Source organism: Dermacentor albipictus, chromosome 9, assembly GCF_038994185.2.
Source record: "Dermacentor albipictus isolate Rhodes 1998 colony chromosome 9, USDA_Dalb.pri_finalv2, whole genome shotgun sequence".
In the NCBI taxonomy this organism is placed as follows: Eukaryota; Metazoa; Arthropoda; class Arachnida; order Ixodida; family Ixodidae; genus Dermacentor; species Dermacentor albipictus.
In genome coordinates this window covers 105,890,741-105,918,017 of record NC_091829.1, presented here as the reverse complement: position 1 = coordinate 105,918,017, position 27,277 = coordinate 105,890,741, and the positions used below count along the sequence as shown (strand labels likewise).

General features: G+C 49.4%; 1 protein-coding gene across 3 annotated transcripts in view; it reads right to left on the bottom strand.

Moving 5' to 3' along the window:
- LOC135907212 (uncharacterized) overlaps positions 1-27,277 on the bottom strand; it is a 111,918-nt gene that overhangs the window by 19,469 nt on the left and 65,172 nt on the right. For all 3 annotated transcript variants that reach the window (XM_070525206.1, XM_065438899.2, XM_070525207.1), the window contains one exon: positions 15,783-15,834. In XM_070525206.1, the coding sequence (XP_070381307.1) occupies positions 15,783-15,834 (52 nt within the window). The remainder of the gene's footprint in view (positions 1-15,782; positions 15,835-27,277) is intronic.

The window sequence follows — 27,277 nt, the reverse complement described above, 5'->3', positions numbered from 1 at the left end:
ACGAGCGGTAGCAAAAGTAATCGCAAATATATAAGAACAAGTAAGAGACAGAGAGCCGATTTCGCCACAAATACAGAAGAACAAGTTATCCGGCAATCTGAATATCCGGACACTGTTAAGCGCAAAAAAAAGCGATAGAATAACCGATCACTTCGGTTATGCGGTTTGACCAGCCTATCCATGGACTGGTCTGAACGGAGCGGACGTGGTAACCACAACCTTAAATCCATCTAATCGTTTGTTTGGGCGCTCGCAAAGGGCGAGGGTTTTTCCTTTGGTCTCACTGGCCATACCATGGGTGGCGCCCCAGACCATGCGAGCGTCCTGACGCGCATTCAGTGTACCGCTAAACCAGGCTATGTCTTTCATTGTTTCGCCTTGGGGTAGACAGTTCCAGCTTTCTTTATTTGCGCTTCATTTTGTCAAAAAGAAGAAAAATGCTGAGCACGAACAGGCTTTCTTTAAAATGGTCAAGCATTCCATATACCGATGATGCGGAAGGTTGAGTTTGAATTTGGCTGTGAACATTTCTTCGAGTCCCACAGGCATTGGCCTACATGCTTGGTCGCTGTTTTGATGCATGCTATATATTTAGGGTTCCGAATGATGCCAGGTGAATTTTTTTGTTACAACACCTGACTATTTCCACTAAGGTGCCGGTTGTTGTTTGCAATCACCGCTATCTGATACACAATTTCATTTTGACACGCGTTAACCAGTCAGTGTTCTGCAGGAACTGATTACTTGCCCAATATTTGCTGCATTTGTATGGAAAATTTGGAGGCCCATATAAGGCCATCCAAAATTCAGAGGTTGACGCCACTGATAGGGGGACCTCCCCAATTGTTATCGCTCAACGACGCCGTGCGGCAGCGTGCTCGGTATGGAATGTCAGTCAAGGCAGAGGCTGCAACGAAACCTGTGTCGGAGTCCCAGATTTTCGCTCTGAAACTACTTATCAGTTATTATGAAGTAAGGGTCACCTTAGGTATAAAGCAGTCGAAGGTACAATCCTTTCCCGTGGCTTTTTCAGTCAGTTATCCGTATTTTATCATGTCGCTTTTTTCCTCTCTGCACGTTTGAGGTCGGCTAAGAGTGCGTGGGGCTAAGGCCCCTTAAAGATGGGGATCATGTGTGGCTGCGACTATCGAAGCTGGCGACATGGTCCAGCAACGCCTCTAGCGTGAGAGCTTCAAATTGACTGTGTGACCGGACCGTCGGTGACCATTCATCACTTATACCAGCCAAAATGCGACCCCTAAAATCGGTGACAGTCGAACAATTACAAAAATAAAACACTCAGACTACAAAAATTCAGTGGACCTGCCCTTCAACTTTGCAAGAAAGCCGAGCCGCCTGGAGTCCACTCACAAAATTTAACAAAAATAAATTATGGGGTTTAACGTGACAAGCCCACTTTCTGATTATGACGCCCGCCGTAGTGGAGGACTCCGGAAATGTCGGCCACCTGGGGTTCTTTAACGTGCACCTAAAATCTGAGTGCAAGGGTGTTTTTCGCATTTCGGCCCCATCGAAATGCGACCGCCGTGGCCGGTATTTTATCCCGCGACCTCGTGCTCAGCAGCCCAACACCATAGCCACTGAGCTACCACGGCGGATAGTCCACTCACAGCTTAACGACAGCGGTCTGGGGTGCTATAACGTAAAGCTTTTCCCGACTTCTCTATTCCATTTCTGCAATCAGTCCTCCACGACTGAAAAAAAAATGTTTCTGGCCACACTCATTTTGCCTGTCTATCATACGACGTCATGAAAACGTCATAGCTCCCCAAGTGATATTGTCACGGGGTAGTGACGGTGAAGAAAGCAAGAATATGGTGGAATACAAAACTAGCTTTTATTGGGCGAACCTGTGCCCACAAAAACAGGCTACACTTATAGCACAACGATAGCGGCGAACACGGTCGGCGATCGTCGGAAATCTGATCAGCGGGTAAAGCGCGTCTGCTTTTATAGATCAGCCGTCGAATGTTCCAGATTAACCGATGGGACCCGCGTGTCTTCCACAAAGTTCTACACTATTCGCGTCACGCGATAAAATCAGATGCATGCAGGCGCGTCCTGCGCTGCACGATAACATTTGTTAGGCGGCCAAACGTGGTCGCCCGATAAAGATAAGTACACGTGTCATTACCCCCCTCTTAAAAAGCATCGACCCGATATTACAAACAAACGAAAGTAATAAATAAGCACTCCTAGCAAAGAAAACAACAAAATAAGGGAAGTTCGTTAGCGTCCGTAAAACGGTTTAAGACGCACCACGTGGACCACTTCAGGTCGTGCGCGGCGCCGCTGTGAATGCGAAATGCCGTCTGGCACGACCTCATAGTCCAGTGCGCCAATACGCCGGATGACCTTGTAGGGTCCGAAATAGCGTCACAGTAGTTTCTCACTCAGTCCTCGTCGGCGTATCGGGGTCCATACCCAAACACGGTCGCCGGGCTGGTACTCGACGAAGCGTCGTCGGAGGTTGTAGTGTCGGCTGTCGGTACGCTGCTGGTTTTTGATCCGTAGGCGGGCGAGTTGTCGGGCTTCTTCGGCGCGCTGGAGATAGCTAGCGACGTCAACATTCTCTTCGTCAGTTACGTGCGGCAGCATGGCGTCAAGCGTCGTCGTCGGGTTCCTGCCGTGTTGTTTCTTGCACCGCCGTGTTATACGCAAAGGTTACGTACAGCAGGACCGCGTCCCACGTCTTGTGTTCGACGTCGACGTACATTGCTAGCATGTCGGCGAGGGTCTTGTTCAGGCGCTCCGTGAGACCATTCGTCTGCGGATGGTAGGCAGTTGTCCTCCTGTGGCTTGTCTGGCTGTACTGCAGAATGGCTTGGGGGAGCTCTGCTGTAAAAGCCGTTCCTCTGTCGGTGATGAGGACTTCTGGGGCACCATGTCGCAGCAGGATGTTCTCGACGAAAAATTTCGCCACTTCGGCTGCGCTGCCTTTTGGTAGAACTTTAGTTTCAGCAAAGCGGGTGAGACAGTCCGTCGCCACGACGATCCACTTATTCCCGGATGTTGATATCGGAAACGACCCCAACAAATCCATCCCAATCTGCTGGAATGGTCGGCGAGGAGGTTCGATCGGCTGTAGTAATCCTGCTGGCCTTGTCGGTGGTGTCTTGCGTCGTTGACAGTCTCGGCATGTCTTGACGTAACGGGCGACGTCGGCGGTCAGACGCGGCCAGTAATACCTTTCCTGTATTCTCGACAGCGTCCGGCAGAATCCGAGGTGCCCAGCGGTTGGATCGTCGTGTAGGGCGTGCAGTATTTCTGGACGCAGCGCTGACGGTACAACAAGAAGGTAGCTGGCGCGGACTGGTGAGAAGTTCTTCTTCACGAGCAGGTTGTTTTGTAGCATGAATGACGACAACCCGCGCTTAAATGCCCTAGGGACAACGTCGGTGTTTCCTTCCAAATACTCGACGAGACCTTTTAGCTCCGGGTCTGCTCGTTGCTGTTTAGTGAAGTCTTCCGCGCTTATTATCCCAAGGAAGGCATCGTCGTCCTCGTCGTCTTGCGGCGGGGGATCGATGGGGGCGCGCGATAAACAGTCGGCCTCGGAGTCTTTTCTTCCGGACTTGTATATTACCGTGACGTCATATTCTTGTAGTCTGAGGCTCCACCGCACCAGCCGTCCTGAAGGGTCGTTTAGGTTAGCTAGCCAACACAATGCATGATGGTCACTGACGACTTTGAATGGCCTGCCATAGAGGTAAGGGCGGAATTTAGCTATAGCCCAAATGATGGCGAGGCATTCCTTTTCAGTCGTAGAATAGTTGCTGTTCGCTTTTGACAGCAACCGGCTAGCATACGATATCACCCTTTCAAGTCCTTCTTTCCTCTGGACTAGGACGGCACCGAGGCCTAGGCTACTGGCGTCAGTGTGGATTTCGGTATCGGCGTCCTCGTCGAAGTGTGCAATTACCGGCGGCGACTGCATGCGTCGTTTGAGTTCTTGAAATGCCTTGGCCTGCGGCGTTTCCCACTTGAACGTGACATCACATTTGGTTAGATGTGTTAGCGGCTCCGCGATGCGTGAGAAGTCCTTGACAAAGCGCCTATAGTAGGCACACATGCCAAGGAATCTGCGCACTGCCTTCTTGTCGGTTGGCTGCGGGAACTTTGCGATGGCAGCTGTCTTCTGTGGGTCGGGGCGTACTCCTGATTTGCTGATCACGTGGCCTAGGAACAAAAGCTCATCGTAAGCGAAGCGGCACTTTTCCGACTTCAGAGTGAGCCCTGATGACTTGATGGCTTCTAACACTGTCGCAAGCCGCCTAAGGTGATCGTCGAAATTTCCGGCGAAGACAACGACGTCATCCAGGTAAACAAGGCACGTCTGCCACTTCAGTCCGGCTAACACCGTGTCCATGACGCGCTGAAACGTTGCAGGCGCCCAGCACAGTCCGAATGGCATGACCTTGAAATCGTAGAGGCCGTCTGGCGTGATGAAGGCAGTCTTTTCGCGATCTCTCTCGTCGACTTCTATTTGCCAGTAGCCAGACTTGAGGTCCATCGATGAGAAGTATTTAGCGTTGCAGAGCCGATCCAATGCGTCGTCTATCCGTGGAAGGGGGTACACATCCTTCTTCGTGATCTTGTTCAGTTGACGATAGTCGACGCAGAAGCGTAGGGTTCCGTCCTTTTTCTTTACCAGGACTACAGGAGAGGCCCACGGGCTTTTCGACGGCTGGATGATGTCGTCGCGCAGCATTTCGTCGACTTGTTGCCTAATAGCTTCACGTTCTCGCGTCGAAACTCGGTAAGGGCTCCGGCGCAGTGGTCGAGCGCTCTCTTCGGTTATTATGCGATGCTTTGCAACTGGTGTTTGCCGAATCCTCGATGACGTCGAAAAGCACCCTTTGTATCGTCGGAGAAGACTTCTGAACTGTTGCTGCTTACTCATAGGAAGACTTGGATTCACGTCGAAGTCTAGTTCGGGGACAATGCTCATCGGGGTAGATGCGGCTGAATCCGAGAGGACAAAGGCATTGCTGGTTTCCAGAATTTCCTCGATGTATGCGATTGTCGTGCCCTTGTTGATGTGCTTGAACTCTTGGCTGAAGTTGGTGAGCATAACTTCCACCTGCCGTCCGTGGAGTCGAGCGATCCCTCTTGCGACGCTAATTTCACGGTCGAGCAGTAGATGTTGGTCGCCCTCGAAGACGCCTTCTATGTCAGCGGGTGTTTCAGTGCCGACGGAAATAATAATGCTGGCGCGCGGTGGGATGCTCACTTGATCTTCGAGCACACTCAAGGCGTGGTGAATACGACAGCATTCCGGCGGTATCGCTTGATCTTGTGACAGCGTTATCGACTTCGACTTCAGGTGGATGACTGCGTCATGTTGATTCAGGAAGTCCATGCCGAGAATGACGTCTCGTGAACACTGTTGGAGGACAACGAAGGTGGCAGGGTAAGGCCGGTCATGAACGGTAATTCTTGCCGTGCAGATCCCAGTCGGCGTAATCAGGTGTCCTCCAGCGGTGCGTACTTGAGGGCCTTCCCATGCAGTCTTAACTTTCCTCAACTGGGCGGCGATGGATCCACTCATGACGGAGTAATCGGCTCCTGTGTCTACTAAGGCGGTGACTGCGTGGCCGTCGAGAAGCACGTCGAGGTCGGTGGTTCTTTGTCTTGCGTTACAGTTAGGTCTCGGCGTCGGATCACGGCTGCGTCGTGTTGAACTGAAGCTGCAACGTCGCGTCGTAAAGTCATCTTTCGTCGGTGTAGTCTTGGCTTCCTGACTTCGTCGGGACGGCGGCGTGTCATCATTAGGTCGTCGAGATGGTTTCTTCGTCGTCTTCGTCGGCGGCGGAGGATCTTCGTCAGTTCGACGAACAGCAACCGCACCTCCATCGGTTGCTGCTTTTAGTTTTCCGGATGCGGGCTTGCTGACTGGCCCCGGGCTGGGCCAGTGTATGGTCGGCACTGCGGCGACAGGTAGCGGCCTGGTGATGGGGAACGCGACGGTCGTCGACAGCTCCACTGAGTAGCGGCGAGGTAGTCGGCGATATCGCGAGGGCGTTCACCTCGCTGCGGGCGCGGAGCATTGACGGCGAAACCTCGCAGTCCCATCTCCCGGTATGGGCATCGGCGATACACATGGCCGGCTTCTCCGCAGTGATAGCAGAGCGGACGGTGGTCGGGTGCTCGCCAAATGTCCGTCTTCCTCGCGTAGGTGCGCTGGGCGACGGGTGGGCATGCTGGCGGTGGCGGCGGCGGACGACGGAATTGCGTCGTTGCAGGGCCCTGGCGTGGTTGCGGAGGGGGACCTTGACGGCGTGCGACGGCGGCGTAGGTCATCGCTTCTGGCTGGGGCTGCAGTAATTGAGGTTGCACCTCAGGAATCCCAAGCGATCGCTGAACCTCATCTTTCACGATGTCAGCGATCGAAGCTACTTGAGGCTGCGACGAAGGCAGGAACTTGCGCAGTTCTTCGCGCACAATGGCCCTGATGGTCTCTTGAAGGTCGTCCGAACCTAGTCCTTGGATGGCATACTGCGGCGTGTGCCCCTGGCGGTTATATTGCCGGGTGCGCATCTCCAGAGTTTTCTCGATCGTCGATGCCTCTGCAGAAAACTCAGCCACAGTCTTCGGTGGGTTACGAATAAGTCCGACGAAAAGGTCTTGCTTGACGCCGCGCATCAGGAAGCGAACTTTTTTCTCCTCCGACATTTCCTGGTCGGCGTGCCGGAAAAGACGGGCCATCTCCTCCGTGAAGATTGCGATCGTCTCGTTTGGCAGCTGCACTCTGGTTTCTAGTAGTGCTTGGGCTCGCTCTTTTCGCACGACACTTGTAAACGTGTGCAAGAAGCCGCTTCGGAAAAGGTCCCACGTCGTTAAGGTGGCTTCCCGAATCTCGAACCACGTCCTGGCGGCGTCTTCCAATGCGAAATAGACATGCCGCAGCTTATCGTCGCTGTCCCAACTGTTAAACTTAGCGACCCTCTCATACGTTTCGAGCCAGGTTTCCGGGTCCTCGAATGTTGATCCGCGGAACGTCGGAGGTTCCCTGGGCTGCTGCAGCACGATGGGGGACGCTGGGGCTGCCATTGGGGTTGCCTTGTCCACAATCTTCTTGGTCTTCTCAGGTAGAAGTCCGTGCTCCGGGGGCAGCTGTTGAAGACGACGGCTTGCTCGATGCTCCGGGCCTACGTTGGTGTTCTCTTTGTGCTCCAGGCTTGGATCACGGCTTGTCGGGGGCGTCCGGTACATGAACGAAAAGCACCTCCACCAGATGTCACGGGGTAGTGACGGTGAAGAAAGCAAGAATACGGTGGAATACAAAACTAGCTTTTATTGGGCGAACCTGTGCCCACAAAAACAGGCTACACTTATAGCACAACGATAGCGGCGAACACGGTCGGCGATCGTCGGAAATCTGATCAGCGGGTAAAGCGCGTCTGCTTTTATAGATCAGCCGTCGAATGTTCCAGATTAACCGATGGGACCCGCGTGTCTTCCACAAAGTTCTACACTATTCGCGTCACGCGATAAAATCAGATAACACAAAGTTCGGCGACAACAGACAGCGGATAGAAGCATCGAAAACTTTCCAGAAACTTCTTTTACATGCAGGCGCGTCCTGCGCTGCACGATAACATTTGTTAGGCGGCGAAACGTGGTCGCCCGATAAAGATAAGTACACGTGTCAATATGATGCGCAGTCATTGTGTGTAATTAAACTGAAGGAGCAAAAATAATTATTTCTGATTCGGCGCCTTTTCTCCATTGGCCCGCTGCTGTTGGGGACGCGGGTATGAGCCATGGTATGAGGTGACGTGCCTCACATGTGCTCCTCGATTTTTCGGCAAAAGGCCCGGTGATTCACCCCAGGTCATGCAAGTTCTCACTCAACGGCATCCATTAAAATACAAGGACCGTGAAGATACTAGATACAAAGATTTGAGGTGGGAAACCATTTTTCACCGATTTAGGAGGATTTTTTCTAGGAGCACAGCGTCGCTGCCAGCTAAGCCTAAAGAAAGCAGGGCCTAGCGGCCGTGCTTTGGCGTGCTCCGGCGGGGCTATCGACTTTGTCGGGGACCTAGAGGCGAAGTGCGTCAAGAAAATGGCGTCGGCTATGGGTTTCTAAGTGGAGGGTGAAGAGATAATGCCGGAGGAAGTTTTCGTGATGTTTGGCTGGCGCGTCGCCGGGGAGAAGGCCCTGGAGCAAGAGAGCAAGCTAAGCCTAACGCCCGTGGACGGGGGGCCGGCGGCTGCTGCGCATCGCCGCTCGCAGCGGAAAAATTTCAAGAGCAAGCTACTCAAGGCAGCGAGTATGCCTGTGTTACCGAGGCAAGATATCAAGGTCGTCATGGGTCCGAGCGGAGGTCTGAACTTTGGGGAACTATCTAGATTCTATATCAGCCGAGCCATCGTCGCAGCGGCGAACGCGAGGGGCGATGAAGGGATGCGAGATGTTGTCTGCCGGAGCAAACAGCAAAACATAGTCGTTTTCAGTACGCATAAGCGACAGAACGCAGACCGCAACTCGGGAGTCAGAAGCCTCATTATCAACGGCACGGCACACGAAGTCAGCGCCTACGAGACCGCCCCCCATGGCACCGTTAAAGGCGTCATCAGGGGTGTCCCGATGACGGACACCATTCAAGAAATCAAAGACTACATCGTTCAAGAGTATAATCCCACTGCTATGCAAGCCAACCGCATAGGCAAGACGACGACGGTTGTCATTGCATTCGACGGCACCAGGTCCCGAACTACATCAGATATGGCCACCTGATGGCCGAGTGTTCGCTGTATCGCAAGCAGATCGATATGTGCTACCGGTGTGATCGCCTCGGTCACCGGATGGATGTTTGTCCTAATCCCGAAGACAAGATATGCCATGGTTGCGGCATGAGGAATCCAGAAAAAAGCCAGGTTAGCAGTAACCCCAAGTGCAGCCTCTGCGGGGCAACCATCTCACCGTGGACAAGGAGTGTACAGTGAGATTCAAGACGCCGTACGTCGTTCGTAAACGGCGTTGGGAACGTCACCAACGAGAACAGTTGCAGCAGCAGTGGTAACAGCCGAGGGGGCGAGCGTGACAGCAGACAGCGTGGCAGGCGCCGGGCGGGCGTCGCAGCCGCTCCAAGACAAGGCGAGGGAGAAGCACGTGCGATACCATGTCACCATCGGCAGCTGAGGCTCGCAGGCGCGAATCTCGTTCGAGGTCCAAGTCGAAGACTCGGTGGAGCAACGGCGCCGAGAAACAGGTGGGCTGGGCAGCGGGGTCTCCCGTCGCTCTTGACAAAAGCAATTTCCCTCCCCTCTCCTCCTCCCGCCCTCCCAAAGAGAACGAGTGTAGACACTGCTTGGAACTCAAGAAGATGATAGAGAGGCAGAACAATCAAATATATAGCCAAAACAATTAGAGAAAAGCAATTATGCAGCGTGTCGAGACGCTCAGTAGAACAAAAACAGTGATAATGATGTCAGTGCAGTTAAAGGGAAACTACCCAAGAGAGAGACCACCAGCTCTGCTCCAGTGGCGATGAAGCTGATCACGTCAGTGGCGTTGACGCAGTCAGTGACACAAGCTCCACAGACAGAAACGGCAGTTGTTGCCATGGAGGAAGTGAAGGCCGAGGCCGCCATTCCTCCGACAATGGAGTCGGTCATGAGCATGCTTACACAAATCTCCAGCCAAGTTTCTCAAATGTCTGCGCAAGTGAACAGTCTAAAAGTAAGAATGGATAATGTGGATGCCAAATGCACCCAAGTCTCCGTTAGAGCCATGACGTTGGAGGAGAAAAATAAGCATCTCACCGTTGCCAAGATGAAGGCATCACGACTTTATCTACGAGTCAGGCCGCGAAAAGTTTGTTCCGTGCGTAAATCTACCGCTCAAGAAGAAGAAAATGACGAAGACTGAAGGAAAGCAGAAAGAGACTGCGACGTTATTTCAATGGAACTGTAGGGGTATTAAAAACAAGATAGGGGAGTTACAACTATACGTGATAAATTGGTCCAGAAATCGTACATCACAGCGGTACAAGTGACCAACGGCCGGGCCAAGCTCGCTGCATACATTAGGTATACGGACCCTAGCGGGAAGCGCACTGCGGTCTTCGTCCGCAGCAACATGACGGCTACCTAGAACGTGACCGCTCATCGAGGCTGCGAACATACGCCCATCGAAATTCACAGCAGCAGAGTGGGGGGTGACAAGAACATTCTCGTCTTGAATGCTTATTGCCGACTGTCCAGCAGGATCATCGACTTTGAGGGCACGTATTGGACTGCATTAAAGAAGCAGGAACAAGGCCGATTTTAGTGCTAGGAGATTACAACGCCGCCCACACGATGTGGGGTGTCAAATTTTCGTCCAAAAGAGGAAACCGATTGGTAAAAGCTATAGACGATCACGACATGGAGGTGGTTAACGAACCGGGCGTACCGACCAGGACAGGCACTAGCATGGTCAGAGACACCACTCCTGATCTGCCGCTAGTTCGCGGGAACCACGACGTAACCCGGCGTAACACGGGGGAAAAGTTTGGCTCGGATTACGATATAATTTGTGTAACCCTTTGGGGGACCGACATCAAGGCGAAACTGGGTGAAGCCAACGTTGCAGACTGGGACCGGTTACGTTGAAGCGCAGACAATGAAGGTGAGGACGAGGACCAAGACACCAAGACGTATGAGGCGTGGGCCGAAAGGCAAGGCGAATTTCTAAAGAAATTTACGCAGCAGATTACTATGACCGCGCAAATTCCCTTCGTAGACAGCAGTCTTAGCCACGTGTGGGTGGCCATGCACGGTCTTACTTGAGGGTGGAATAGGCAAAGACATAACAAGAAGCTTCGCAGACGTATACAGTCGCTCAACAAGCAGGTGACGGAGCATGCGGACGAACTATGCAGAGAAAATTGGATGAAGATGTGTGACGCCCTGCAAGGCACACTGTCTACGAAGTAGACTTCGAAGCTGTCGCGGTACCTCATAGATCCGTTAAAAAGCAAGAGCGCATGCGCTCGGGACTTCATACGAACGATCAACAGTTACGACGGGGACGGAGAGAAGCTTATTCGTGAACTCACAAGTAAATACCTCAACACCGAGAAGAGCGGTAACCCAATTCACGAGTATGAAGGAGATAGCAACGTCGAGATGGATGAAGCCTTCACCGAACTGGAGCTGGTTGCGACCATCGATGAAAATAATCAAGGCAGCGCACCGGGAATTGACATCGTTACATACAAGATGCTAAAAATATGAGCGACGAAAGCCGAGCTGAACTGCTAAACCTCGCCAACGCGTCTTGGGAGAAGGGTTCGTTAACAAAAAAATGGACAGAAGCGGAGGTGCATTTCATTTCCAAGCCGGGGAAACCACCCCACGTCGACAATCTGCACCCCGTCTCCCTCACGTCATGTGCGCGGAGGTGCTCGAGCGTATGGTTTGCAAGATACTGCAGAGACATTTGAACGTCATTGATCAGATGTCACCGACCATGTACGGATTCCGGAGGCACCTGAGCATGCAAGACGTCTTGGTGCAACTACACGAGCTGGTCATCAAGCAATCGAAGACTCCTACGCCAAGAGCAATCCTGGCGCTCGACCTCAAGGGGGCCTTCGATAACGTCACACACGAAAGTATTATCCGCAACCTGCAGCAAACAGGGTGCGGAAAGCTAAAATTGAAATATGTGCAGCATTTCCTAAGCAATAGAACGGCAACGATCAAAATTGGGCAGGAGAAGTCGAAACCTATAGGCCTGGGAGATAGAGGCACCACTCAAGAATCGGTTCTTCCGCAGCTTCTCCTCAACCTGGCGCTCTGCCTCCCCGGCTTTGCTTCAAGACATAGAGGGCATAGATCACGCTCTCTATGCAGACGATATCACAGTGTGGACGTGGAGGGCAGGGTCGGAGAGTTGGATCGAGGAGACCCTTCAGAGAGTGGCAAAAAACATGCAGGAGTTCGCTAAATAGTGCGGCCTCAGTTGCTCGCCACAGAAGTCAGAATTACTCATCAAACCAAGAAGGAAGAAAGGAGACCAAGAGAACGTCCGCATCACCATCGATAGGACCACCATAATGCCATTCACGCAAGGACGTATCCTGGGTGTCATCTTCCAGAACAATGGCAGGGCGGGGGCGTCAATCGACGAAATCAAGGTTTCAACGGAACTAAATTGGAACATGATCAGAAGAGTCACAAACAGACAAAGGGAATTGAAGGAGGACGATGCACTGACGCTCGTCCAGGCCTTCGTGACGTCGCGCATCGTCTACGCGGCGCCATACCTCCAGTTACTCAAGAAAGACAGGGACCAATTGAACGTCGTTATACGCAAGGCAACCAATATGGCACTGGGCATGCCAAAGCATTCTTCGACCAGCAAGCTTCTCGGCATGGCCAAGCACAGTGTCGTTGAAGAGTTATAGAAGCTCATCTATCCAATCAAAGAGTTGGACTCAGTCAACGTCGGCGGGATGTCGTGTTCTTGCCAAATTGGGCTGACAAGTGGCAGAGCGGAAGGAAACGGGGCCGTTACCCAGGTTACGGGCGCATAAAATCGACAGTAAGCCACTTCCTCGAAACATGAGGTCGGGTCGTAACGATGGCCACAGGGCGCCTCGTATAGCAGCCTTGACGGAGACTTTAGGCCAAATATTAGAAGAGGAAGAGGGGGTCGCACACTTCACAGAAGTTTCGTTACCCAAGTTTTCACCGAAAGCCAAGTTGGCAGTTACGACGCGGGATGTGCTCATAACCTGCGCCTCCATCAAGACGTCTTTTCTGGAGGTGGCAGAAGAGGCCACGATAGCGCTAGCACTCGCGCAGCCCAAGGTGGGAAGAATTGTAACTGACTCGAAAAGGCGTATAACAGCTACAGAAAGGGGTGGGTGTCTTTTACGGCACTAGATGTTCTCAAGAGTAAACGCGACGTATCTGAAAGGAAAGTTGAGTTGATATGGACACCGGCTCACTCTGGGCTAGAGGACAACGAACTTGCCCACCAGTTCGCCCGAGATATGAAACACCGGGTAGAGGAAGGTGAGCCATTCTCCATAAATAGTTATAGGGACATTACGAATCATTACAAGACGGAGAGGCGCCGTTACCGTGATCCTCACAAATTGCTTAGCAGAGAACAGCTAGAGATCTACAGGCAGGTACACCAGGAACCTTCCCGCACCCTTACCTTCAAAACAACATGTACCCGGAATAGTACGAGAAGCAATGTAATTTCTTGAAAACTCAGTTAGGCACCCTCTGACAGGTCATGGAGTATGCGATTTCTTCAAGGCAATCCCCGCACCTCTTTCCTGTTCCACTACCCTACCCCATCCCTCATCCACTGTTACCGAGCGATGGGAGACCTTGCTAACCAACTCCGCCCTGGAAGACCTGCTCGTCCTGATCTCCAGGGGCCAGGCGGCTTGGGAAGCATATGGGTCCCATGAAGAGGGAACCATTTCCATCGGCAGCGTCTAAGAAGATGTCGAGCTCGGCACAATAAAGTTTTTTTCTCTCTCTCTCCCCCTCTGCTGTTGGTCAGAAGCTCTCGCGCTGCACCCACGTCGCCTGACTGTCACGCCAAATCGAAAAAAAGCTGTGAAATTTCACACCATTCAAATGACGTTTGCGCATTAAAGATGTAGTAATATGCTGAACAAGGCTGAATTTTTTTCTAAATGGCGGGGGACTGCCCCGTTCTGAAAGGAATGGAAGACGACTGCGAGCCAATCTCTCAGGCACTGGCTACTCACAGCTGCTGAAGACCATAGATTTATTTATGTATAATAAAGCTGTATTCCTGTACGGTAGTGCTGCAGGCTCTTGGGAGCGTCTTTCGGCCCCGTTCAAATACGCATGTTTCCTTCGTTCCAAAGGCAGCCAGCTGATTGAAAGGTTTCCCACGCGCGTCAAGCGCCTCCTTCTCGCTCTTTTTTGTCGTGGCAGCTCCATGCCATGGGGTCGCTGTGTTAGACTGCGCACTCCTCCGGGATTGTCCTACATTCCTCAGAACTTCGCTCGGAGTGCTTTACTAACACCATCTTGATAGCGTGCGACGTTGTACCGCTTCGCAACCAGCCCTTATTTATGGTGTTTCAACATTTCTTTGCCAGAGTACAGATGTCATCCTCGTTTTAACGTAGACCACATGACCTAGACGGACACGCATAACAATGGTGAAAAAGTTCATCGCAGATCACGTTGAAACTCGCGTTTCTTTCGATAACCCCCGCTGACTGCGTGTGCAGAGCCTAACGAGCGGTATCTCGTTTAATTGGTGTCGAGAAACCGCGGTAGAAGTCGTGCTATTGCAGCCGTACGATCATCTTCACCGTTGTCGTCTTTCTTCTGAGGTTACACACGCCTAAACTTGATGCAATAATCAGGAAAGCCACGAAGCAGGCCCTGGGTATTCCCATAAATTCATCCACGACAATATTACTTCAAATGGGAGTCCACAACTCAATAGCCGAGCTCGTAGAAACCGACCTATCCAACCAAAGGGTAGGCCTTAGCCAGACCAAGGCAGGGAGAAGCGGCCTCCGCAAGATTGGATGGCAAGAATCGCACTACATCCGCCACGACCAATAACCCGAAAAGTTGACTGAGAAGCTGGAATGCAAACTACTACCACGCAACATGAACCCCACAAGGCATACCGGACGACGCGATGCCCGGGCAAGAGCCATCTCCAGGACCCTGGAGGAAGACAACACTGTTCTATACACAGACGCCTCTATCCAAACGCTCCACGAGGGCAACAGTCGTGGTCACCGGGATAGAAAAGCTGGTCACCTGCGCATCAGTCTACACTCCGTCTTCGGAGGAAGCAGAAGAAGCGGCGATAGCTCCCGCACTCCTGCAACCTAACGTCACCAAAATCGTCACAGTCTTACAAGCTGCATACAAGAACTGCAGATCTGGCTGGGTGTCCCTTGCGGCACTAAAAATCATTGGTAAAGCTACGCCTCCTAAACAAGCAATCGAATTAGTTTGGCTCCCGGCTCACTCTTCAATTGAGGGCAATAAATATGCTCAACATGCCCGAGCGCTAAACTCCCGGGCCAACGAGGAGGAGGCAAGGGGATGGCAACCCATCACCAATTACACAGATATAGTCAAATATTGCAGGGATGGCACGAAGACATTCCCGCACCCCCACCACTCCTTGACCGGAGCCGAGCAAACAATATACAGGCGAATCCAGGCAGGACCTCTTCTACATGGGGAAAGGATCCTGCCTGGTTTCGCCTGTATATTGGCTGTACATTTTGTTCTGGAGGCAGGGGTGCACCCCTACCTCCAGAACAAAATATACCCAGAGAGATACAAGAACACATGTCCTCACTGCAATGCATTAGGCACCCTTCGGCATGTCATAGGAGAGTGCGATTTTTTCATAGCCCTCCCCCCTCCCCCCTATACGCATGACTAACCCCCTGCTATCCCCACCCTTTACGAGCGATGGGAGATCATGCTGTCCAGCCCCGCCCTGGAAGACCAGCTCTGACTGATCCACAGGGGCCAGGCGGCCTGGAAGCTTATGGAGCCCGCGAAGAGGCAGCCACCCCATCAGATGCTTAACGCATTCCATTTCATAATGGACCACTAAAGATCTCTCTCTCTCTCTCTCTCTATGCAAGACGTGAAAGCATCCTCCTTAGACTGCTACTGCGATATGTTTCGCGTAACATCAATTCTAGCAGTGCGTGAGATCTGCGAGCTTTTTTTGATCCGTTTTGGTGCAGGTACCCTAGAACACCGTCTGAACGATCACTTACCTATGACGTTTCTTTTCTCGTGCTTGTAGAAACCCTCTTCATTCACGAGCGCCTGAAAAAGACGAACGATAACGAAAAGTACAATATTTACGAAAATAAAGGTGTCAGAGCCTTTTAAACACTTTCAATGCATCTCTTCCGCTTGAAACAGGTATGAATGAGGTCCCGTAACATTTCGTCTCTACAAGAGCTATCGCAGAAAGCGGCATGGTTCAGTGTTACCGAAAAGCGCTATTGGATCTTTACCAGCTCTCGGCGCACAAGCCTTATGATGATTCATGCATGGGGTTTGCCTTACTGTGTAAATATGACAGAGCTGGGGACAAATTGCAACCACCTGGGTCTTTTATGTCGTGAACAAAAAGCTCGTTATGCTAACGTTTATTTTTCTTTCGCTTATTTTATTGTTTTTTTCAATTCATGGCCAGCCAAATGCGGTCATCTCGACCGGAAGTTGAACGCACGAGCTTCTTTCAGGGAAATAAATTATTCGATTTGATTTCATTTTATTCTACTAAGAAGCAGCACGTTATAGAGAGGAGCAATAGCGTCTGGGTAAAGATACTGCTACAGAACAGCCACCACAGTGTGGCTGCACTGAGGAGGAAGAAGATGACATGTGCCCGCTTGATATAGCATCGCCATTTTGGCCTTCCGTCACTTTCCCTGTAAATAAATTGTATATAGCATTGGGCTTCAGCTACACTTAACATTAATTTGCTTGAGGTGGACGTTCCCCGTACCGGTCATGGAGCTTCGCAGCGGTCGCAACGGCGACATTGCAACTTAGGCTCCTGCTGGCGGCACTTCATCTACGCAACCGTCTCCGCCTGCACCGCCGACCTACGTCGCCGTTTCCACCCCCCCCCCCCCCCGGGATCCTGGTGTTCTCAACGGAGTCAGCAGTCCTGATGTTGACGACTCGCTCCGCTTATACGAGCGTGTCAGCACCAGTCACAGGTGGGATCCGACTATTAGGCTTGCGAACGTGCTTTTCTACCTCGACGTAGCTCCACTTGCATGGTTCCAGACTCACGAAAAGGAGATCTCGAGCTGGGATCTCTTCAAAGGGAAGCTCCGCGACGTTTTTGGCAATCCGTTCGGTCGCCAAGCCAATGCCAAGAAAGCCCTTGCCAGACGTGTACAGACGTCGACCGAGTACTACGTGTCGTACATTCTCGACGTCTTGGCCCTTTGTCCCAAGGCTGACCCGACCGTGTTCGAGGACGGTGAGGTTAATCACGTTGTCAAAGGCATTGCTGACGACGCCTTCAATTTACTGGTGTTTACGAACGTCACCAGCTTCGAGACGATCCTCAAGTAGTGCCGCCGTCTCGAGCATGCTAAAAGCTACCGGGTATCCCAGCACATCACGCGACTTCCCAACACAGCTGCTACGTCATCCTGTGATGACCTTTTCCACCAGCCATCGCGATGTGACAAGTTGACCCGCATCATTCGTCGTGAGGTTGAAGCGGCACAACCGCGGCCCCTTCATTCATCTGATCATTCTCCGGTGACAGTCTCCTTCATCCAGGCCGTCATCCGTCAAGAGTTGTCCAACGTCGGCCTGCTATCCATTCGTTCCGTACGCTCGGAACCTCTTTCTGTTCGCACGTCCCCACCTCGTTATTCTTACTCCTCTTATGGAGCGCAAGTTCTTCGAATGGTGAACCGTGGACGACAAGCCGACATGTTTTAACTGCCGACGCATTGGACATGTCGCTCGCTAGTGCCGCAGCTGCAGAACTTCACCGACGCACTATTCTCCTGATTACCGCCCTCGCCCCTCTGGCCCGTCCTTTTCTTTCGCCTCTTCTATGCCCACACCATCATCTGACCCTGCAACACCTTTGACACGACCACGCTACTCCCACTCGCCTTCTCCCTCCCGTCGTCAATCTCGTCCGCCCCCGTCACGCCGTGCTTCTTTTCCGACCTACTCACCGCACCCCCGACCGGAAAACAAGACAGTGCAGCTTCTGGAGGTGAAGCTGCAATGAGGACATTGGCACGAGATCCTCGCTTCACCTTACCCACGAACAAGAATCTTTTGGACGTTCTTGTCGACAAAGTCCCTGCGTGCGCATTGATTGACACAGGGGCGCATGTGTCCATTATGAGTGCTGCTCGTCGCCGTCGGCTCAAGAAAGTTCTGACGCCCGCCCCGAACCGAGTTGTACAAGTCGCCGACGGAGAGGCTGTCGCTATCGTTGGCGTGTGCTCTGCCCGACTCACCATTGCTGAGAGACACACCGTCGTTCTCTTGACCGTCATCGAGCATTGCTCTCACAAACTCATTCTCGGTCTGGATTTCCTTGCCAGTCATTGTGCCCTCATTGACTGTTCGGCCGGCTCACTTCGCCTTGACTTGCCTTTTCTTGCCGACCCTGTGGACCCGCCTCCAAGCCGTTTGAGCTGCATGGATTTTATTCGCGTACTGCCTCACTCTGTGACACACGTCGACTTGTTGTCCTGACCAGCTGTACCTGACGGTAATTACGTGGACGCGCTGTTACGAACTTTACTGTCCCGAAGTCTACCAAGGACGTTCATAGTTTCGTAGGGCTGTGCTCTTATTTTTGATGCTTTGTGAAGGATTTTGCGACCATCGCACGTCCCCTTACCGACCTCTTGAAGAAAGACGCCCCATTTTCTTGGAGACCTAACCATGTCGCATATTTTTCCCAGCTCACTGCTCTCCTTGCCACGCCTCTAATTCTGGCCTACTTTGACCCGTCTGCCTTAACGGAAGTTCGAACTGATGCCTGTGGTCACGGCATAGGAGCAATGTTAGCACAACACCAGCGTGGACATGATCGTATTATAGCCTATGCCAGCAGATTTCTATCACCCGCCAAGCGCAATTATTCAATCACAGAGCGCGAGTGCCTCGCTCTTGTGTGGGCTGTTGCGAAGTTTCGTCCATACTTCTACGGACGCCCCTCCTGTGTCATCACTGATCACCACGCGCTCTGCTGGCTACCCTTGCTCAAGGACCCCACGAGACGACTCGCTCGCTGGGCTTTACGCCTGTAAGAATATACCTTCTCCATGGTATATAAGACGGGACGCTTGCACCAGGATGCCGATTATTTGTCCCGCTACCCCGTCGAACAACCGGCTGATGCGGATACTATCGCTTGCGTTTTCTCTGTGTCCCAGTTGCTTGAAATCGGCAACCAGCAACGCTGCGATCCTTCATTGTGAACCCTCATTGGCCGTCTGGAGTCAACGCCTGGCGATGCCTCTCTCCGGATGATTCTCCTTAAAGAGGGGACATTATACCGCCACAATTTCGATCCACAGGGCCTTGACCTTCTGCTCGTTATTGCATCGCACCTGCGTTCGACTGTCTTCCACCAACTTCACGACGCTCCTTGGCTGGACACTTGGGCGTCTCGCGCACATACGACCGTGTACTCGCCCGCTCCGTGTGGCGCTACGTTGCTGCTTGTGAGCCCTGTCAGCGCCGGAAAAAGCGCTCCACACCTCCAGCTGGATGTCTCCAGCCAATCGACATCCCACCCGAACGCTTTTTCTGCGTTGGTCTAGACCTTCTTGGACCATTTTCGCTCTCTGGCTCCGCAAATAAATGGGTCGCCGTCGCTACTGATTATGCTACGCGGTACGCAATCATCAGAGCCCTCCTGACAAGTTGCGCTACTGACATTGCTGACTTTCTACTCTATGACATCATTTTAGTGCACGGTGCTCCGCACCAATTACTCACTGACCGTGGCCGCAGCTTTCTGTCGGCAGTCGTCGAGGACATCCTCCACTCCCGCTCGACAAAGCACAAGTTCAGCACGTGCTACCACCGACAGACGAACGGCCTCACGGAGCGCCTCAACCGGACCATCACCGACATGCTTTCGAAGTACGTTGCCACCGACCACCAGGACTGAGATCTTCACTTACCATATGTGACGTTCGCGTATGATTCATCGCGTCACGACACCACCGACTATTAACCTTTCTACCTCCTAAATGGCAGAGAACCCGCGTTGCGCTTAGACACTTTGCTGAGCTCGGCCACACGTTCCGCCACTAAATACGCCCGCGACGCGATCGCACACGCCGACCACGCGCGCCAGCTCGCCCGCACCCGTCTCGAGGCTTCACAGAAACATCAGAGACGCCTCTATGATTGCCAAAATTGCGACGTGCACTTTACTCCGGGTACTCTGGTGCTTCTCTGGTCACCCATTCGACGTGTGGGCTTGTCTGAAAAGCTGCTGTCGCGCTACACTGGCCCATACCGCGTGGTACATATGGCCCTTACCACTGGCCCATACCCATGCGATGTCACGTATGAAGTCATCCCCGCCGACCTCTCAGCGTCATCGTATGCTGCAAGTGACTTCGTTCACGTGGCGAGACTAAAGCCATACCACGCACCTTTCACCGCGGATGTGTAGATTAAGCACCGGGACGGTGTTTCTACTGCCGGGGGTGATGCTACGGAACAGCCAGCAGTGTGGCTGCACTGAGGAGGAAGAAGACGACGTGTGCCCGCTTGATATAGCATCGCCAATTTGGCCTTCCGGTACCTTCCCTGTAAATAAATTGTATGTAGCATTGAGCTTTAGCTGCACATAACAATTCTACAACTATATATAATACGAGCGTAACATTGCAAATTACTGCGAAGATTTCAGGGTGACTGGACGGGCTGAAAATAATTGCTGATTACTCTTCTGCCATTCACGCCTTATAGAGGTCCTCTAGGTGGTCTTTCTGTTCTCGTCGGTGAACTACCAATGCGAGGCACGGTGTTTAGCTTTCGTGGAATTAGGAAGACTGTTCTGCTGCAACGAACGATATGCGCTTCATCCGTATAGGCTAATTACAGACTGTGTAAGAAATTCTTCCAGGGTGTCGATCCAGGGTGTCATGCTGCCGTTGTCCGAAATGTTTCCAGGAGTCCTGAATAATTCTACAAGACACCAAGTTATAATTCTGTGAACAAATTAGGGCATGTTAGGTGTAATGCGTCGCTAAACTATCACGCTCCTTAATTAACCTAAAACGTTGCAAATAATTACGGAACCCTCGTATTTTCCTATATTCGTGCGCTATACCAGGTTTGCTTCTTGTTTTTGCGTTTTGCTCTGTGAACTAAACATTACCTTGTTTATATTCGCCGAACATAACGGGAACGTTATGGATGTGTAGCCAAAGTTTAAAATGTGGAATGTATGTGCGGCCTTTGCAAGGTGTCACGTATTCATGTGATTCGGAGAGGTATGAGTGTGTTTTTTTGTATATCTAGCGCAAACTTTACCCAGCTTCCATGGGATAACTGCAAATGCCACCAAACGTCCGATTGATCGAATGTTCCAGGAACACTGTATCATATTTGCGTGTGAAATTCAATGCTGCTGGAGTAAATACAGCTTTTGCGAAAAAATTCCTTTGGTAAGCACTCTAAAGCGCTATATGACCATTCTTCAATAGGCTTTTCAGTGCGCCGAGGGCACAATAAGCTCTATGAAGTATATACTTAGATAAAAGGAAAACTATGTTATTTGGTTCACGTACGCAAAGGCCAGAGCGTGAAAGTAAACTGCAGCTCTTGTAGTAAATCACAAATATTAAAGGGATCCTACGCGTTGTAATAAAATTTCCCTAGGGGCGCTTAATTTAGCCCGATCACCTCGAATAAAGACAAATGCAAATAAGAAGGAATATAAAGAACGTGTGGGAACTCTATGAGAAAATTACGTACGAAGTTAAATGCACATGTGAAAGTGAAAGTGAAAGTGAAAGTTTATTTTCTTTTCAACGAAAAGAGGGCGCCAAGACAAAAGGCAAGAGCCTGACAAGGTCCCGGTCACCCGTAAAACACCTGGCATTGTGCATAAGCACTTCACAACAAAATACACAATGAATTTCTCAAGCTTTGTAAAAGCATGAAGCAGTAAGTTAACATGCACAAAATTTGTACAAGAAAAGAATTGAGTACACAATTTATCGTATTAGGGGTGTAAAGACACATCTTTTTTATACAAACATAAATATATCAGTCCTAAAACAAAGAAACAATATCACAGGTAGCAAAAAAATACAAGTAAATACAACAAAAGTAGTAAATAAATACAAATAAATACAAAGTATGTCGACTAAATAAATGTATCATTCCGTTTGTTCGAATAGGTATTTTTTAATTGTAGATTTAAAGCGTTTTTGTGGAAGGTAATACTCAGTTTCAAAGGGACAGTTATTTATTACCGTGGGAATCTGGTAGCTTAGCGTTTGCTTGCCATAATTGGTGCGTGTGATAGGAACAAGTTTACGTTTCGTCCGAAATGCATAGCGGCTGTTGGAATTATCTGGGCATGAAAAGAACAATCTATGATGATGGATGTACTTAAGTAGACAGAAGTTGTATACTTCTTTTACTTTAAGGATGCCATATTTCTGAAATAGCGGAAACGTAGGTAAATCTGAAGGTCTGCCATGAAACCCTTCAATGGCACGTATAGCGCGTTTCTGAATTGAAATTAGTTTGAAGTAATTGCTGGACGTCGTAGTTCCCCATACAAGGATACAGTAAGATAACCTTGAGTATAGAAGTGCGTAATACATGGATATCTTTAACCAGGGGGGCAACAAATGAGATATCTTATACAAACAGCCGACTGTTTTACTTAAATCAGACATTAATTTGGTTATATGAAAATTCCAAGAAAGGTTCTCATTGAACCAAACACCAAGAAATTTCTGGTTTGAAACACGTTTTAATTCAGTATGTTCGTAGCAAATTTTCATAGTGATACTTTCTACTGTATTAATAGGCTGAAAAATTATGTAGTTAGTCTTTGATAAATTGAGGCTTAGCCGATTCGTCAATAACCAGTCATGTAACGTTCTTAAATATGCATTTGCCGTAGCCTCCATTTGGGACAAGGAGTGGGATGAAAAAAATATGTTCGTATCGTCAGCGTACATGACCAGATTAGGCGATTCGGATATGTTAGCGATATCATTTATGTATACTAAAAACAATAATGGTCCTAATATAGATCCTTGAGGAACACCATGCTGAATTGCCAATTTCTCTGAGGGTATGCCATTAACTTGAACATACTGTAATCTGTTATTTAAATAGTTCTTTAGCAAGTCAGATGCAATACCACGTATGCCATAACTGTTGAGCTTGCGTAGCAGGGTGTTGTGATGAACGCAATCGAATGCCTTTCGGAAATCTAAGAAAAGACCAAGAGTGAACTGTTTCATTTCGATATTCTTAATAATTTTTTCTTTTACTGTTGAAAGCGCCTGCTCTGTTGATTTGTTTTTCAGAAATCCATACTGCCAGGAAGTAATAACGCTGAACTTATGGAAAAAATTCTCGAGACGAGTATTAATGACACCTTCAAAAACTTTTGATAAGACGGGTAGAACAGAAATGGGTCTATAATTCGATATGTCATTCTTTCCCCCACTTTTGTAAACTGGACATACACGTGCTATCTTCAGCTGATCTGGGTACACTCCGCTTTCTAACATACGATTTGCGATGTAACACAAGACGTCACATATTAAAGAAGATACATGCTTCAAAGGTACCGCTAGTATACCATCATGCCCTGGTGAAACGTGATTTTTTACCTTATGTATTAATGAAGCTATTTCATGAGTAGTAGTTGGCATAAGCGCAATAGAGTTTTGTAAGGGAGTGATTAGATTAGAAAGTGCGTCTGGTACTGATGACGTACATACAGAATCTGCTACATTAATGAAGAAATCATTGAAAGTGGTTGCGAGATCAGAGCCTGTAAGTTCGCCATTGACTGTCATAATAGTAAGGGGCGGGTCCGGATTACATTTATTAGTTAAAAAGGCAATTTCACGCCAAACTTTTCTACTGTCAGAATGTACTTTGGTAAACCGATCAATATAGTAAGTAGATTTAGCTATCTTAACATCCTGGTTAAGTTTATTTCTGTATTTTTTAAATTCAATGAGGATATTGGCATCACGGCTCTCGATAAACTTGTGATACAAATGGTTTTTCGTTTTAATTCTTTTGTATAGCTCCCGAGTCATCCAAGGCTTTTTAAACTTTTTGCAAGTTTTAGTTTCCTTTAGTGGAAAGGCAGTGTCGTAGCACCAAATAAACTGATTAATAAATGCATTATATGCTTTGTTTACGTCAGTTGTATCGTACACATTATCCCAATGTGAATTTTCGACTAATGTTTTGAACATACTCAACGTGTTACCATTAATTACTCTGTGTAACCGTGGGACCTTCACATCTGTGTCGTGAATGACAGGCATGAAGCAAAAGATTGGCAAATGATCACTGAGGTCATGGGACAGGACACCAGAGAAAATGTTGTTAGACATCAGATTTGTAATACATACGTCTAGTAGACTACTTGTTTCAACCGTTACCCTTGTGGGTAAAGATATGCAATTCCAGCAGGTAAATGATGCAACGGTATTATTGAATTGCGTTGCACATGAATCGTTCGACAATAAGTTAATATTTATGTCACCCATAATAATAAATATACACCCAGTAGAAGTGAGATACACAAGTACATTTTCAAGGAAGTCGGAGAAGTGCTGTTTTTTACCGGTGGGAGGTCTGTATATTGCAACGACCACTACATTTCTACTAGATACAGTAATGCATTCCACATTAGAATCTATTATGCAAAATTCATCTATTACAGAATGTTTGTACAATTTATTTACGTACACAGCAACACCACCACCCTTGCAGTGAAGCCTTAATAATCCATTATAAGTGTAGTTGTCAAAGTGGGGATGATCCTCATGGGATGTTAGCCATGTTTCTGTAAACACCAAAAAATCAAATCTATGCTTTATGGACGCAAAAAACAAGTTCAGATGGTCACCCTTGTGTTTAATACTGTTTAATAATGTATCAGTGTCATTGCAAACAAAAATCTTTAATGAAGTGCTTCAACATGTTATACGGCCACATTATAGTATATACATTTTTGCGTCACGCCAAGTCCATATTTGGCAAAACTGAAATCACAAACTCTGGGAAATGTGTGCACAAACTTCTGTTCGCACATGGTAATGGCGGCCTCAGTAATAAATTTCGCCCTCAAGCGCTCCGAAGCGTTCTAGAATTTTAAAAGCGGTGCATAATTCAGCCGGCTGCCATGGCATCAATACATATGCCAGCCAGGTGAGACTTACGAAAGAATGTTTAATTCGCATGGATATACACAGCCTTTGTAAGACATTCATTCCCTTCGCAAGTGATTGAAAGCGTTAATGACCATATTACGCTTTGGTTCTTCATGTCGTGTGGTTAATTCTCTTTTATATTACGCTCTTATTCGGTAGAAATGAGAGGCTATTCGTAGGCTTCTTTCGGCCAGAGTTCAATGACTTGGGCATTGAAGTGCTCAAGAGCCTTGTGACTGTGCTTTACGAGTGGTGCCACATTTAGCATGCAGCATTCCCATAAATACTAGCGCACGCAAACAACAAGCTTAGCGAAAGTCAGAACACCACTACGGTAAATTCGTATGAGAAGGCAAATGGGCGCGAATCAAATATAGCCTTTGCAAAATCTTTTCTTAAGCAAAAGTAAGCAAGCAAATGTTGCCTAGAAATGAGTACATTACACCAAACTTATATGTGGTGGCAAAGGGGGACATTTTAACTTTAGTGTTTGGAAAGAGGCTTGCATTTATAGAATAACAAGCACTGCGAATTAATATTGAACCCTCGTTTCTTTTTTTTTCTTCAGGCTTTTCACGCATTATACGCGGTTTGTGGTAACTTTTCCCAGTGTCCTCATTGAACTAGACTAGGGTCTCACTCCCTCACTCACTCACTTGCCCTCACTCCTGCCGTGACTAGGAAGTGGCCGCACTTTCGCCAGCTATATCCTCGTCCTGAGTGCCCACTCTGCAAGTCGCCAAACGTTGAAGCCGACATCCACCACCTGCTGTGGGTTTGCCCTGCTCTGAAACCGACGAGGCTCCGGCACCTCGCAGCAGCGGGACTCTCGCCGCATAATCTGAGCCATTACACTGCTTGGACGCAGGGACCGCATTATCGATCCCTCTTGGACTTCATTAGGTCAGCAAATCTATTTTCATTCATTTAATCATCCTTGTTCACCCCCATCCCATACCCTTGTATGCCCTGAGGCATTTATCCTCGCATTAAAAAAAAAAAAAAAAAAACTAGACTAGGGTCCTCAGTTGTATCAGCTGAAAGTAAAAATCGAGTTATGGGGGATATCTAGGCAAAATTCAAAGAGGAGGGGGGATGAGCGGGCTGACGGCGACCTTTGCTATAATTAAGTATACAAAGGCCCCTGTGCGTAATGAGTGTTTTACGAGAGGTGCAGAATTCCGCCCGGTACAATAACAAGTCTATGAGCTCAACGGAGCTCAAATTTGGCGACGATGGGGAGAAGCTGGGGAAGAGGACATAGGAGGGAGAAATTACTGACCAACGTGTCTGTGAGGTAAAGCATAGGTGGATGAATCGAAACTTTTGCAAAAGAAAAAGAAAGGAAAAAGACCTCCTTGACGAGTTCGCCAAAGCCATAGATGCGTGTAAGGTTACAATCTTATGTGAGCAATATTTTATAGTGGGATGTTTATAGGGAATTCCAATGGCAGACATGGAGCACTTCCGGCGAAATATTTTATGCTCTCTTTGGAGCAAGACTGTTTGGATGGCAGATCTGGAGCAACACACGAGTGTTCCAATGCCATGTTAAGTGCGCTCGCGGAAGCGAGATCACGCCGTGGAGCAAGCAAAACAGCACTTCTGAAATCACCGTAGGGGACCGGAACTCATGGCCAAAGTATTTCCTGCTTCTTCCCAGTGTGCGTCTTGGCCTCTGTTTACGTCATTATCGACGGCTGCAATGGACGCTGCTTTATCAGGCCGTGAGAGTGTGGTCTGGCTGCTTAAGAGCGCGAAAGTTCTCGACGTTTCAGTATCAAGTGTCTTTGATACTGAAATAAAATGGTTGCTTGATTGATTGATTGATTGATTGATTGATTGACGTGAAAGATCAAGTTCGACCAGTGCAAGGATGAATTGTACTGCGACGCTGATGTCAACGCTTAACAGCAAGCCTTCGAAATCATGTTTTGCCGTCCCACTGTGCGACCAAAAGTAGTCGGTTAGGTTTAGGACGTCGTTCCTTGCCACTCGCTGTGCAGCTGCGGGTGATTTTTAAGAATGCGGTGATTGGAGGAGAGCATACTGTTAAGTACTAGCATAGCATCCTAGGAAGCTATGCTACAAGGCACTCGTCGTGATACAAACACGAGAACAAAACATTGCTCCGCCCAATTGGTGGGACTGGCCACCCTCATCGTTGGTGCTATCAGAAGGCTAACTGCTGGCGTCGGTTGTGCTATATCTACCTCCAGAAGGGCCGTGGAATCGAAGGGTGTTGCAATGCAGCCTACTAGGTTACAACTACTACAAACATAACGTAACTACAGTGGCTGGGGCATCACAGTGGA